At 39.1% G+C, this 13008-nt stretch overlaps 3 protein-coding genes across 4 annotated transcripts in view; 2 read left to right on the top strand and 1 right to left on the bottom strand.

The window, feature by feature from the left end:
- On the bottom strand, positions 5 to 3155 carry LOC104770981 (nuclear nucleic acid-binding protein C1D-like). Its single transcript, XM_010495452.2, has 6 exons — positions 2758 to 3155; positions 2591 to 2646; positions 2434 to 2488; positions 1163 to 1243; positions 810 to 1068; positions 5 to 283 (listed from the first exon to the last, which is right to left on the bottom strand). The coding sequence occupies exons 1-5, from the start codon at positions 2987 to 2989 to the stop codon at positions 830 to 832; spliced, it is 663 nt and encodes a 220-aa protein (XP_010493754.1). The 5' UTR covers positions 2990 to 3155; the 3' UTR covers positions 5 to 283; positions 810 to 829.
- Positions 3247 to 5853, top strand: LOC104770979 (centromere-associated protein E-like). The gene has a single exon (XM_010495451.2). It carries the CDS (start codon positions 3289 to 3291, stop codon positions 5500 to 5502), a length of 2214 nt encoding a protein of 737 aa, XP_010493753.1. The 5' UTR covers positions 3247 to 3288; the 3' UTR covers positions 5503 to 5853.
- Positions 7530 to 13008, top strand: part of LOC104770978 (protein RRC1) — a 9828-nt gene continuing 4349 nt past the window's right edge. Inside the window, exons 1-15 of one of the 2 annotated variants that reach the window (XM_019242407.1) lie at positions 7530 to 7854; positions 7952 to 8084; positions 8262 to 8307; positions 8531 to 8591; positions 8694 to 8828; positions 8946 to 9062; positions 9159 to 9324; positions 9827 to 9939; positions 10124 to 10195; positions 10609 to 10830; positions 10923 to 10981; positions 11090 to 11174; positions 11284 to 11421; positions 11761 to 11985; positions 12070 to 12648. In XM_019242407.1, the coding sequence (XP_019097952.1) occupies positions 7780 to 7854; positions 7952 to 8084; positions 8262 to 8307; positions 8531 to 8591; positions 8694 to 8828; positions 8946 to 9062; positions 9159 to 9324; positions 9827 to 9939; positions 10124 to 10195; positions 10609 to 10830; positions 10923 to 10981; positions 11090 to 11174; positions 11284 to 11421; positions 11761 to 11985; positions 12070 to 12648 (2226 nt within the window). In that variant the 5' untranslated portion in view covers positions 7530 to 7779. Of the gene's footprint in view, positions 7855 to 7951; positions 8085 to 8261; positions 8308 to 8530; positions 8592 to 8693; positions 8829 to 8945; positions 9063 to 9158; positions 9325 to 9826; positions 9940 to 10123; positions 10196 to 10608; positions 10831 to 10922; positions 10982 to 11089; positions 11175 to 11283; positions 11422 to 11760; positions 11986 to 12069; positions 12649 to 13008 lie in introns of those variants that run through there. The other variant, XM_019242408.1, reaches the window with a different exon arrangement.

Below are 13008 nucleotides of genomic sequence, written 5' to 3'. Positions count from 1 at the left end.
CACAAGGTCTTAACTTTATCGCGCCTTGACAAACTCTCACTTAGTTCTCAAGGACACGTACACATTAATGTTTTAGCAAACCCACTTGGATTCTTTTGCATTTTAGACATTAATGTATTTTCCGAATATAAATTTCGCCAACTTTAAGAGCTTTCAGAAAACAGTTGCTAACAGTAACCTTATAAAAACCCTATCAAAGATTTGTTGCAAAAACCAACGTCTCTGCAATGGCGATGCTGACAAAAATGCCACAACTACTATCCAGAAAATTATGTAGCAGCAGCTGCAAACAATGAAGAAGAGAGTGTCAAAGGGACTAAGAATTTGCCAAGTAACGAATGCAATATTACGAAGAGAAAGAACTGACACATTATTCCAGCATGACAGAAATAAATGATGCTGAAAACCTCAAACCTCCAATCAGCAAATAAGCAACGGGATGCAATGACACCACAAAAATTGAAGACATTGATACTATTCTGTAGCCTAGGGAATCACAAAAAATAACTATACTTTACTACTTCCTCACTTTCCTCACTGACCCATCCTTTATGACTTCAAAGAAAAGTGTCAAAGTTACTAGAATCACACCATCAGGAGAAGCAAATTAATCCATAAGAGGAAAAAAAACCTAGACTAAATTTTTCAAAAGAAATGGACACAAACAGTCTTTATTATGGGATAGCTGTCGATAAATGTCTATAAGAGTTTATTAGGAGAAGGTATCTGTTTTTTCCTGAACGACCACCTAGTTGAAAATTCTAGAGATTTGCTTTCAGGTGTCAACCATAATCAGAAAAGAACATTACCATGGTATATTGGTAGTAAGTCAGGCTGTACCAACTTCAACATCATCTGAACCATCAGCTGCAGCCATTAAAGGGCCCTTCAAACCATTTTCATTGTTACCGATAATCTCACGAGCTGCTTTTTCAAGAAAGTCCTTCGCGGCTGACTGAACAGATTGTTTCTCATTTGATTGGTATTTCCTCTTTCTTGCAGTTGTTTCCGAATACCTGATCCTGGATTGTTCTCCTTTACTGAGGTCTCTAATGTTTTGCTTTTGGGCTAGAATCATTTAGTAATGAGTGTTAGAGTCACACCAAATCATGAATATAAAGGAAAACAGAAAGGTGGAGACACAAACTGCCTTTAAACTTACTTGATGTAAGATCAGGTAGAGAGTGTTCGATGAAACGGGTTGCTGCCTGACGGTTTAAGACAGTAGTCGGGCGCAATGGTTCTACGATATAAACAAGAAACAGATAAGAGATCATTTAGTGGATAAGACATTGAATAAGAGGTAGCAAATCAGTCCTTAACAAAATCAAAATGAATACAAAATTTCCTAATCAGAAGAACCTAACATCAACCAAACAAATTAAAATGAAACGATGCGCATAAGTAAATACTTTCGAGTAACTAAGTAGAACTACTCAGCCCATTAGTATCCGATAGCAGACCGACAAAACGATTCTTGTATGAAAGGTCACGAGGCATTTAAAAAAAAAAAAAAACAGCGCACAAGCGTGACCAATCTAGTAAACACCTTGTAAACGGAGACATACAAGTTCGTTCGATAAACAAAGAGGAGAGACTAATATCCCCCAATATCAGATAGTAGACCCGAACAGAAAGATAACTTAACAAAAAAGATTGCCATGTTCGTGAAACATTAAAGTCAACAATTAGCCACTAGTGATTTCAAATCAAACAAGTTTTATAAATGGAAGTGAATCCTGACAAAAACAAAGTGAAAACAGAGAAACTAGCTCTTGAATCTCCCTTAAATTCAAGATAATAGGTGGGTGCAATAGTAAGGTTACGAAAAGATAAATACAGAACAATGAATTAGGCGCGAGTCATTATGATAAGCCTTCCAATAGAATCACCACTTCAGTAAACAAAGTTGAACTACTACCCCCCTGCATTTAAGATGGGTACATGCAATACTAAGCATAGATTGAAATTAAAAAAAAAACTAACGAAGGCAGAGGTTTCATAATCCCAACAAAAAAAAGATAAGAAACACAAATTCTCTTAAGAGAGAATGTATCATTCAACAAGTACCCACAGGATTCCATTTACCACATGAGAAATGGCTAGCACCTATGACCTATCAGAAAAATATTCTAAACTGAGCATAATATTCAAAGGTTGCTGAGATATTATATCTCTAACAACACAGGATGCAGCATTACTCCAATATAAAGAGAAAGTCATAAAACTTTCTCCAACACAAGGCAATACAATCACCAATTCAAATTGAAACAGATGGTTTCTTAAACCACAGAAACAAAAGTTTAATACCCAAATACTTGTCTTCTCAATCCAACATTCAGAGAATGTTAACCCAAATACTTGTCAGAACTAACAATTTTGATCTCTCTCACTCTACAAATCATTTCAGGCACTAGAAAAATCAATCTTTACCTTTACTTTGATCCAAACACTTCTGAAACTTCTCTCGGTACACGTTTATCCGCTCCTACACAATCAATTCCACCATCAACAAAACAGCAAAAGGATACCTTTTTAATTGCATTTGCAAAGCATATAGAGTCTACACAACACACAGAATTACACATACAATTTCAGATTTCACACGATGATCATCAGGATCAACTCCAGTACACCTCAACCTCACTGCAATACAAAAAAAAAAAACCACAAACAAATTTCAACATTACCGCAAATAAAACAAACTTCAATGGAAACCAGATTCACAAGAAGAAAGCGTAGAAGAAAGAGAGTTACGTTCGTAAAGAGTAGTGGTTGCATCAGCTAGCAAGTACATAGTCTTAGCTCGCTGCAACGGCTTCATTGCAGCAAGAACCTCTGGCTCAGCTAAAGCAAGCATCTGTTCAAGCTGCGGTTTCAGTTCCTTGAGGTGCGCAAGTGTTTGGGTCACAGCTTCAATCGCTGATACCGGAACCACTCCAGCTCCCGCCGCCCCACAACCGCCGCTACTTCCACCACCTCCTTCCATCTTCAATCGAACCGAGAAATTGAAAAATCGAAAAATCTGATTGGTTGAAGAAACAAACTCGTTGTGTATTACTCAAGAGGTTTAAGAATTAGGTTTCCGATTAGATTCTCTGAGTCTCGCCGATAAGTGTCGAAGATGAAAAGGCGCTAACGAAATCGGAAAGAGTGACCGTCAGCATTATAATCAAATATGGGCCGTTAAAAGGCCTAATTACATTTAAGGCCCAGCAAGAATTTAGTTTTATGAAATGACTCCATTAAAGGCAAAGTAGATCAGATCCGGCGGTGATCAGATCGGCGATGGATGGTGGCGACGATGATATGGATTCTCTTTTCGAAGGGATGGAACTTTTTACGCCGGCGTCTCAGCTCGCAGATAACAGCGATAAAAAGGTAAGCTCATCTTCAATTACACCACCAACTCATTCTGAAGATAACGAGACCAAGGCGGCGGAGGCGGAGGCGGAGGCGACGGCTCCTCAGCCAGATGTGACGGAGGCTTTGGACGAGAATCTGTTTTCAGACTTAACGATTGTGACTCCGGTTCAACACCAGCCTGAGCCGATCGAGTCAGTTGTCACTACTACTCATCCATCTCCGGCGAAGAGTTATGGACGTCAGGTGTCACGGAGGAAGAAAAGAGCCGGTGGATTAAGAATAGGATACGGCAGGCACGAGATCAACAATCTCGACGAAGACGAAGATGATTCCGTCAGTCAACAATCCGATTCCGTTAGTCAAGTGTCGGATTCCGTCAGTCAAGTATCGGATTCCGTCGCGCAAGTGTTTGATTCCGGTAACCAATCTTTGGACTCTTCTACTCCTGCTGTTGATGTCGCTGTTGCTGTTGTTGTTAGTAATGGTAGCTCAAGGTTAGAATTAGTCAAGGCTCAGATCGAAACGAAGCTGAAACGTGCTCGTGACTTGGCTGCTTCAGTTACTTCTGCACGTAAGGACGCGATTAGGAAGAGAAGGCAAGCTTCTGAGAATCTCAGATTAGCTTCTACGAAGCACGAAGAGCTCGAGAAGCAGCTTGAGGACGCGATCGAGGCGGAGGATTTCGATGCGGCTGAGAGGATTAGCGAAAGCCTCGCGGCTAAGGAAAGAGATAGGCTAGCCCTGTTGTCATTGCTACGCCAAGCGGAATCTGATTGTGATGCTATTGAGTCGAGGATGGAGGAGGTTCTTGTTTCTCAGATTGAAGCTGAGGAAGAATCTGCCTCTATGCTTCGCACGTTTTGCACAGATGCTGAGAATGATGCTGGATCGATTCTGGATAAGGCAGAAGCTTTTTCTTCAGATGAAATGGAGAAATGGCATTCATGTTCTGAAGATGTTGAGGTTAGAAAAGTCGAATTGGATATAGAATCTGTTGTAGTTGATAATGTTCGGTTGTCGTTGAATGGTACTCTTGAGGGATCTGTTGAACAAGATATAAAAGAGAAGGAGATGCTGCGTAAGAAGAAAGAACAATTGTCAGATGAACTTGAGGAGCTGCTTGCTTTGGTGAAGGCAAAGGAGAAGGTGATTGCCGAGAACGATTTGCAAATTGAAGCAGTCGAGGAAAGAATTAATGATGTGGTGAGTGGCTACAAGGAATTGCAAACAAGTTTGGATAGTATGTTAAACAATGTGCAAGCGGGACTCACCCAGATTGATAAGGAAACTGAAGATTTGTCAATGAAAAAGAAAGAGGTTGACGAGTTTGTGGCAGCTGAGAAGGAGAGAGGAGCTAAACTCCGTGATCTTGTCCGTGTTTCAGGAGATGAAGCCTGTGAATATGAGGAAGTTATTAAATTGCGTAAAGGTCTGATGTCATATGTGTCTAAAACTAGAGAAGAGAGAGCCAAGCTTGTAAATATCGAAGAGAAGCTTTCTGAGGAAGTCCAGAAGCTACAAGAGGAGGTTTCTAGTACCCGAGAGTCACTAAAGGAGCAATCTTCTAGAAAGTCGATCATCCAACAGAATATTACATCTTTTATGGATAAAGTTATGTTCATAGAGAAAAGGATGCCGGAGCTTGAAGCAGAGAAGAAAGTGGCTGCATCTACAAGAAATTTCAAAGAAGCTGGAAGAATAGCTGCGGAAGCCAAGTCCTTAAATGTAGAAAAGGATAAGATACAAATGGAAACAGGAAAAGCTAACGCTGAGCTCGAAAAAGCAGAACATGAGATTGAAGAAACCATCAAGAGGCTACAAGAGATAGAGGTGTTGATTTTGTCAAAAGAAAAAGAACTGGCTATCAGTAGATTCCAGAGGTTGCGGATTGACAGTGGCACTGCAAAAGCAGAGAGTTCAGCTGCTCTGGAACTGAGCGACCTCGAAGAAGCTAATCTTCTACTTGAGGAAGCGCAAGAAGCAGAATCTGAGGCAGAGAAGCTCAAACTCACATGCAGTCTCAAAGAGGAAGAAGAAGAAGAGGCAAAATCTTATGATGTTTTTGTCTCGATGGAACTCATAGCCACCGTTGGTCTGAAAAAATTACAAGATCTAGCGGAATCTGTTCCATCTTAATCTCTGAAGCTGCTTCCAGGTTCAATCGTAGTGACTAAATGAATCATCAAAAAGGAAGAACCAAATGGTTTTGTAGATCTATCAAACACCATGAAGCTCCACAAAGCAGTCCACATGTATGTTTTTTTTGTTTTGTTTTCGGGATCCATGTTTAATTGATTTGGTTGTTCAAAGAAATGAGTGCAAAGCTTATTCAAATTAAAACGTTGTGGGTACAGGAGGGTAGGGTAGAAACGCCAAGAAGAAATATGTTGGGATGTACTTACTTTGTTTTGTCCATTAAGAAGTCTTATCACACACCTCTATCAAAATGTCTTGCTCTCGCTGTCAGTGGGATGTTCTTAAGTTCTATCTTCCTTTTTTATTAAAATATCAATTTTATGAAATAAAATACTTATATTTATTTTATTTTCTATAACTATGCATTTCAAATAAACAAATAAAAGAATGTATGAAAAATATAAATAAATATTCAAATCTTGAGGCGTATTAAGTTTTCATTTTTTTTAGCTTTACCTTTTTTAGCGTCGTTCGGATTCGTGCAGTTCGCGTCTGCGAAGGGAGTGTCGATCGACACCAGTTAGGTGTCGGTCGACACCATGTTTGGCCAGTGTCGATCGAAACCTCTCTGGTGTCAGTCGACACCAAGTTGCTTGTTTCGTGATTTTCCTGGTTTGTTTGTGTTTGGTTGTCAGTTGTTAAGCATTGGTTTCTCAGTTGCTTGTGTGTATAGCCCAGTAGATGGGAGGATTGCCTCACTAAGTATTTGTGATANCATCTCAATTGTTGTTTATGGTGTGCAGGTTTGTGTTGTGGAATTATGGCGATGAGGAGGAGGATGATCTAGGGTCTCGTTTGTGTGTTATTGGATTGTTGGATATGTTATTGGAACCTTGGATAGAGATATGCTAGGTTGATGGATAGAATGCTTAGGATTGTTATTGTATTGATGTTGTAATGGTTTTGTATGGTTGGTATGTTTCCGCTGTGTGTACTGGTTGTTATTGGTTTAATAAGGAGTCGTGGTTTGAGTTGGTTTAATTTAGTAGTATAGGCTGCATAATTGTTTATACTGTATTTAATTATTAAAAAAAAAGGTCGGGTTGTTTCAAGAGTCAGCCCTCGTGTGTCGTCCTTCAATCCACCATCGCTATCATTTCCTTCTAGTCGAGCCATCTTTTGAATCGCTAGCCGCTTTGCAACCTCGACGTCCATACCGTACCACTATTGTAGCCGCTCGACCACGACGTGACCAAAGTTCAAACTTTCGATCCGCTCGTTTGTTTTCCGCCAAACTCTGTTTCCACCGTTTGTTTTCCTCCTACTTTCATCCTACAAAGTTTGGTCCGAGGAAAGTTGCTTCTATCCTAAGCGTCCCGAAGACGAGCCGTTCTGTCCATACCGCAAGACGTCCGGTGCTCGCATCATTACTAATCAAAATCGAGTCGTTACTTGATTTTTATTTTGTTTTTGACATCTTTTTCACATGTTACATGATTTAAATTTTGGTTCATTCTAATTTTATATTTATAAAAAATGTTATTTTGATGTGCTTAAATAAAAAGCCTATAAATTTTTCTATCAAGATTCACACTTTAATGCTGTTGAATTTCAAATGGACTTGAAAGTGAAAAATAAAATTATTTAAATATGTGGGTACACCATGTTATTTCAAAACTAATGAAATTGTTTGAATCTCATATGAATTTTTAAATAAAATGAATCAATAAAAATTTGTAATCTACCGTTATAAAGATTTAACCATCAATTGACAAAAACGAAAGAAAAAAAAAAGATTAAACCATCAAATTGCAGATAAAAATGCAATGAAAATGAAAAATAATTTAAAGAATCATATGCGTCAAAGTTTTTCTTTCTGAAGCATAAGCAAGCACTAATTAAATTTTGAAATTCTACAAGAGACGAATGAATAAATTTGATTGAATAATGAATATTATGATTTATTTTCGTGTTGAAAAAAAAAGAGAGAAGTAATAATATTATGATTTTATCTAGTATTTTTTAATTTATTCAATCGTTTTTTTTAGCTCGTTCTGTGTTTCTCTCGTCAAGCCCTAGCTTCTTTGATCAAATCCATCGTCACCCTTGTCGATTCCTCCAAACCCTAGTTCCAAATCCGAATCAGAATCCCTAGTTATCGTATCTTTCTACTTTGATCTTTCTCCAATCCTCTATTAGGCTTCCCAGTCTCGTCCACGGGGGTTTTAGCCAGCGCGCGGCTACAAGCTTCCCCAAGAGAAGTTGGATGCTGCAAAAATGAGTTCATTCTCGATTAACCGAAAGAAAACGCCATTCCAGAAACATAGAGAAGAAGAAGAAGCTCGGAAGAAGGTTTGTATCTCTTCCTTGTTCATGAGTTGAAATTTCAATCGAATTTGTTCATGGAAGATTGATTTAATCGATGTTTTTTTTTCTATCTTAATTGTAGAAAGCTGAGGACGAAACAGCTCGTTTGTATCAAGAATTCGTGGAATCGTTTCAAGGAGATAGTGCAACTACTAAGACTTTTGTTCGAGGTGGGACGATTAATCCAGGAGAGAAGCCTAAGGTTGATTCTGAAGGTTAGTCTTTGTAAAAAATGCTACGGTGTTGTTGTTGTTACCCTTGCCTCTCTTTGTGTGTACTTTTTTTTTTTTTGTTTATGGGTGTCAAAATGGTTAGAGCGATGCTTTGATTATATTGGGAAACACATTAATAAGAGTATGGACCTTTTTTTTCTATGCGTTCGCGGATGGCAGGTGAAAAGTCCAAAGATGGGGGTTCCATTTCAAAGAAGGGGAGTAGGTAAAACTGATTGCTTTCGTTTTCGTGTTTTTGTTGATGAGTATACTACTTTTGGTATGCTTGTTACATGGTTGAGTAGAGTTTCATTAGCTGAGTTCTTCATGCTTTATTGGTAAAACGTTTGGGTCTTAGGAATGATGTTCTTTGGTTATTGCTTGATAAGTTGGAAATCCTTGTGTGTATTCTTGTGTATAGAAGATTATCTTTCACGTGATCTATGCAGGTATGTTCCCTCTTTCCTTCCACCACCACTGGCATCTAAGGGTAAAGAACCGGAGAAGAAGGTTAGTAGCATGGCTTTTGTTACTGTGAATCTCTTTTTGATTGGGTTGTTTGTTTGAAGCAGCAATGGCTAAGTTGTAAGTTCATTTATTTCATCTTTCTAGAGGGAAGAGGAGAGGCCTAAGGAAAGAGAAAAGGGAAAGACTCGAAATATAGATCATTTCATGGAGGAGTTGAAACGTGAACAAGAACTGAGAGAAAGACGAAACCAGGATCGTGACCGTCAGGGCGATAACTCGGTTAGTTCATCATACTCTTGCACTCTCTTCATCGGTGGTCTGCTCTCAGATTAACTCTGGCACTGTTTTTTAGAGCGATATCCCCTGCTTCCTGTACTAAAATAATTCTGTCTTCAGCCATCTAGCCGCTTTGATGAGCTACCTGATGATTTTGATCCCAGTGGAAGGCTAGGATCGTTTGACGATGGTGACCCACAAACTACGAATCTCTATGTTGGGAATCTTTCCCCGAAGGTATTTTTTCTTTCTTTTCTTACTTGGATTCATGTGTTATTTCTCTTGCCAACAATTTCTTAATATTCATGAGGTATAATCTATATGCTCACGTAGGTTGATGAGAATTTCCTTCTGCGCACTTTTGGAAGATTTGGGCCCATAGCTAGTGTCAAGATTATGTGGCCAAGAACAGATGAGGAGAAGAGGCGACAAAGAAACTGTGGCTTTGTTTCCTTCATGAATAGGGCTGATGGACAAGCTGCAAAAGATGAAATGCAAGGTTAGCTAGCCTCTCTTCTCTCTAAGCTCTATTGTACTGGGCTAGAATCATTTGCTAGGTAATGTGTGATATATGATATAAATCTTAAAATGGATAATTGAACAAGAAACGGCTTTAGGCTCTATACTTTGTAAAAGCATATTAGTTTGAGTACTTCAGTTCAACAAAATTTGATTGGTTTTGTATGTACAAAGCCTGTGTCAGTGTCAAAGAAATATGTAGCGTTTAGTTTTAGTCACTAGTACTGCCTTACTTTGGAACCTTGTCTTTTGTTTCTTCCGTCTCTTCTTTCTTCATCATTACTGCTTAGTGTTAGTACCTTTTCTTTTCTTTTCTTTTTTGGTTGATACATATACTCGGTGGTTGATCAATGTTAGAAAGTGACCCTTCTGGCATTATTGACTAGTCTATCTATGTTCCACTGGTTTTGTACTAACTATACATCCTGCTTGCATGTGACAATGTTAAAGAAAGTTATGAAGGAAATTTTCCAATTTTACAGGGATCATCGTGTACGAGTATGAACTTAAAATTGGATGGGGTAAAGCAGTATCTCTACCATCACAAGCATTACCCGCTCCACCACCTGGACATATGGCTATTCGGAGTAAGGAGGTTTGTAATGCATCTTGTGCTGCTCTTCTAGATACATTTTTCTAATTCTATTCACTAACCTAAGAATGGGCCTGATCTCTAAATTTAGTGGTTTTTCCTTGCCATTTTTTGCACAAAACTTAATGACTGCCAGTTTTATATCTGTTTAGTGTAACTATAAAATATCATGTATTTTCTTTGGCAGGGCTGCAACTTGGTTTTTTCTGGTCAAACGGGTCCACCAATAACTGCTGTTCCAAATCAAAACTCTGAGCTGGTATGTGAACTTGGTTACACTTACACATGGCTTGAATTGGTTCTTTATATGTTATTGATATTCTAGGAAGGTTGAATTACCTTTTTAGTTCAGAAATGGTACTTGTAAGTTCCATAATTAAGTGTTATTACTTCTTGAAGTAATGTTAGACGGAAGCAGAACTAAAAACCAAACTTGAGATCAATTCTATTTCTTGTGCATCCTCTACTTTCCCAGAACCCCCCAATGGCCCCAAACCAGTGCCCAAATACTCAGAAACTTCTCAATACTTAAGGCTTCTCTCTTGTTTGTAAATGATCCTGGTTCGACTAACTTGCTGGTGTGGCACATGTAGTTGACGTCTTGACGACACTCTTATCCGCTACCTATCTTTAGTAGTCATATTCCGAATGAACCTCTCTTTCGTTGAACAGGTTCTTACCCCTAATGTTCCGGATATCACTGTTGTTACTCCTGAGGACGAGCACCTCAGACATGTCATTGATACAATGGCTCTCTATGTTCTGGATGGTGAATGTGCTTTTGAACAAGCTATCATGGAGAGGGGCCGTGGGAATCCAATGTTTAAGTTTTTGTTCGAGCTTGGCTCGAAGGAGCATACTTACTACGTCTGGAGACTCTATTCCTTTGCTCAGGTACATTTTGATTGTTTTATAGTTAGGTATATCTTAGATTCTCCTTGAGCTTTACATTTTCATAAGCTGATGAATATTTTTGCGTTGTTTAGGGTGATACACTTCAAAGGTGGAGAACAGAACCGTATATCATGATAACTGGTAGTGGAAGGTATTGTTACTTGCCGACGTTGAAACTGATCCGGGTGTTCGGTTGGGTTGGTTCACCTTTGCATATGACATCTGGTGTATTGACACTGTCTATTTACTCCTATTGCAGATGGATACCGCCACCTCTGCCTGTATCTAGGACCCAGGAGCACGAAAAAGAGTCTGCCAGCACATATGCAGCGGGAAGAAGCAGGGTAATCTTCTTGCAGTCTCACTTATGTTTTATGTATTTCCTTTTTTTTTTTTTGCTCGCCAAGTTGTTTTTTGGTTGTGCGGGATACCTCACTGTGGTAAATTTTACAGCGTGCGGAAGTTGAGAGGACTCTGACCGATCCCCAGAGGGATGAGTTCGAAGACATGTTGCGTAACCTTACTTTAGAAAGGAGTCAGATTAAAGAAGCTATGGGTTTCGCTTTAGATAATGCAGATGCAGCTGGAGAGGTATTATATGTTAGTTATATTCGGTACATTTGATTTTACGGAAGATCCTTTAATTTATACATATCAGTCAAAAGCTATAACATATAATTTAATCCTGATTAATTATAAAAATTTCTGAAGATTGGTTCATTTGTATGCAGTAGTTTCAAAATGCATTTTACACATATAACATATATAGAGATAACTTATTTTTGGACCAAAATCAGATGTTTTTCCAATTGATTGAATTTTCAGATGTTTTTTTTCTAGATACCACTAAGAATACTGAAATGAATTACTCGTTTTAAAATAGATATTCAAATGCCCTTTCCTGCTTATATATGTGTACTTATTCCACAGGTTGTTGAAGTTTTGACGGAGTCCCTGACCCTAAAAGAGACCTCAATTCCAACTAAAGTTGCTAGACTCATGCTTGTGTCTGATATTCTTCATAATAGCAGTGCACGTGTTAAAAATGCATCTGCGTACCGAACCAAATTCGAAGCAACTCTACCCGACATAATGGAAAGCTTCAATGATCTGTATCGAAGCATAACTGGAAGAATTACCGCTGAGGCTCTAAAAGTACTGTCAGAAAGAAAAATTGATCTTTGATGGTTTTCCGTCCCTTGTAATATACTGTTCTAAACTCATTCTGAACTTTTGCAGGAACGGGTTCTCAAAGTACTGCAAGTATGGGCAGATTGGTTTCTCTTTTCAGACGCATACATATATGGACTACGTTCCACATTTCTCCGGTCAGGAGTATCTGGTGTTACCTTATTTCATTCTATCTGCGGTGATGCACCTGAAATAGAGAACAAAAGTTCCGTTGACAACAAGAGTGATATTGGTAAGATCAATCCAGATGCTGCGCTGGCAATAGGCAAAGGAGCTGCAAGGCAAGAGCTGATGAATTTACCGATCTCTGAGCTTGAGAGACGTTGCCGGCACAATGGACTGTCTCTTGTAGGAGGTAGAGTAATGATGGTTGCCCGGCTACTAAGCCTTGAAGACACAGAGAAACAACGTGGCTATGAAGCAGTGGATGAAATTTCAAAGCATCATCCGCAAGACCATTCAACTTGGGAAGAAGTTAAGAGTGAGCGGGAGCATATCAAGAACAGCTACGCAGAAGTTGAAATGAAAGAGCCTATGAATCTTCCCACGACAATACCAATCCCACAGCCTGAGCTGAAAGCCTTTGTGGCAAAAGAGAAGAATGACCTCATATTGCCAGCTTCAAAGTGGGCGAGAGACGATGACGAAGCTGATGATGAACAAAAAAAGAGCTCCTNTTGATGAATTTACCGATCTCTGAGCTTGAGAGACGTTGCCGGCACAATGGACTGTCTCTTGTAGGAGGTAGAGTAATGATGGTTGCCCGGCTACTAAGCCTTGAAGACACAGAGAAACAACGTGGCTATGAAGCAGTGGATGAAATTTCAAAGCATCATCCGCAAGACCATTCAACTTGGGAAGAAGTTAAGAGTGAGCGGGAGCATATCAAGAACAGCTACGCAGAAGTTGAAATGAAAGAGCCTATGAATCTTCCCACGACAATACCAATCCCACAGCCTGAGCTGAAAGCCTTTGTGGCAAAAGAGA

This window comes from Camelina sativa, chromosome 20, assembly GCF_000633955.1.
Source record: "Camelina sativa cultivar DH55 chromosome 20, Cs, whole genome shotgun sequence".
NCBI lineage: Eukaryota > Viridiplantae > Streptophyta > Magnoliopsida > Brassicales > Brassicaceae > Camelina > Camelina sativa.
This window is presented reverse-complemented; position numbering and strand designations above follow the sequence as displayed.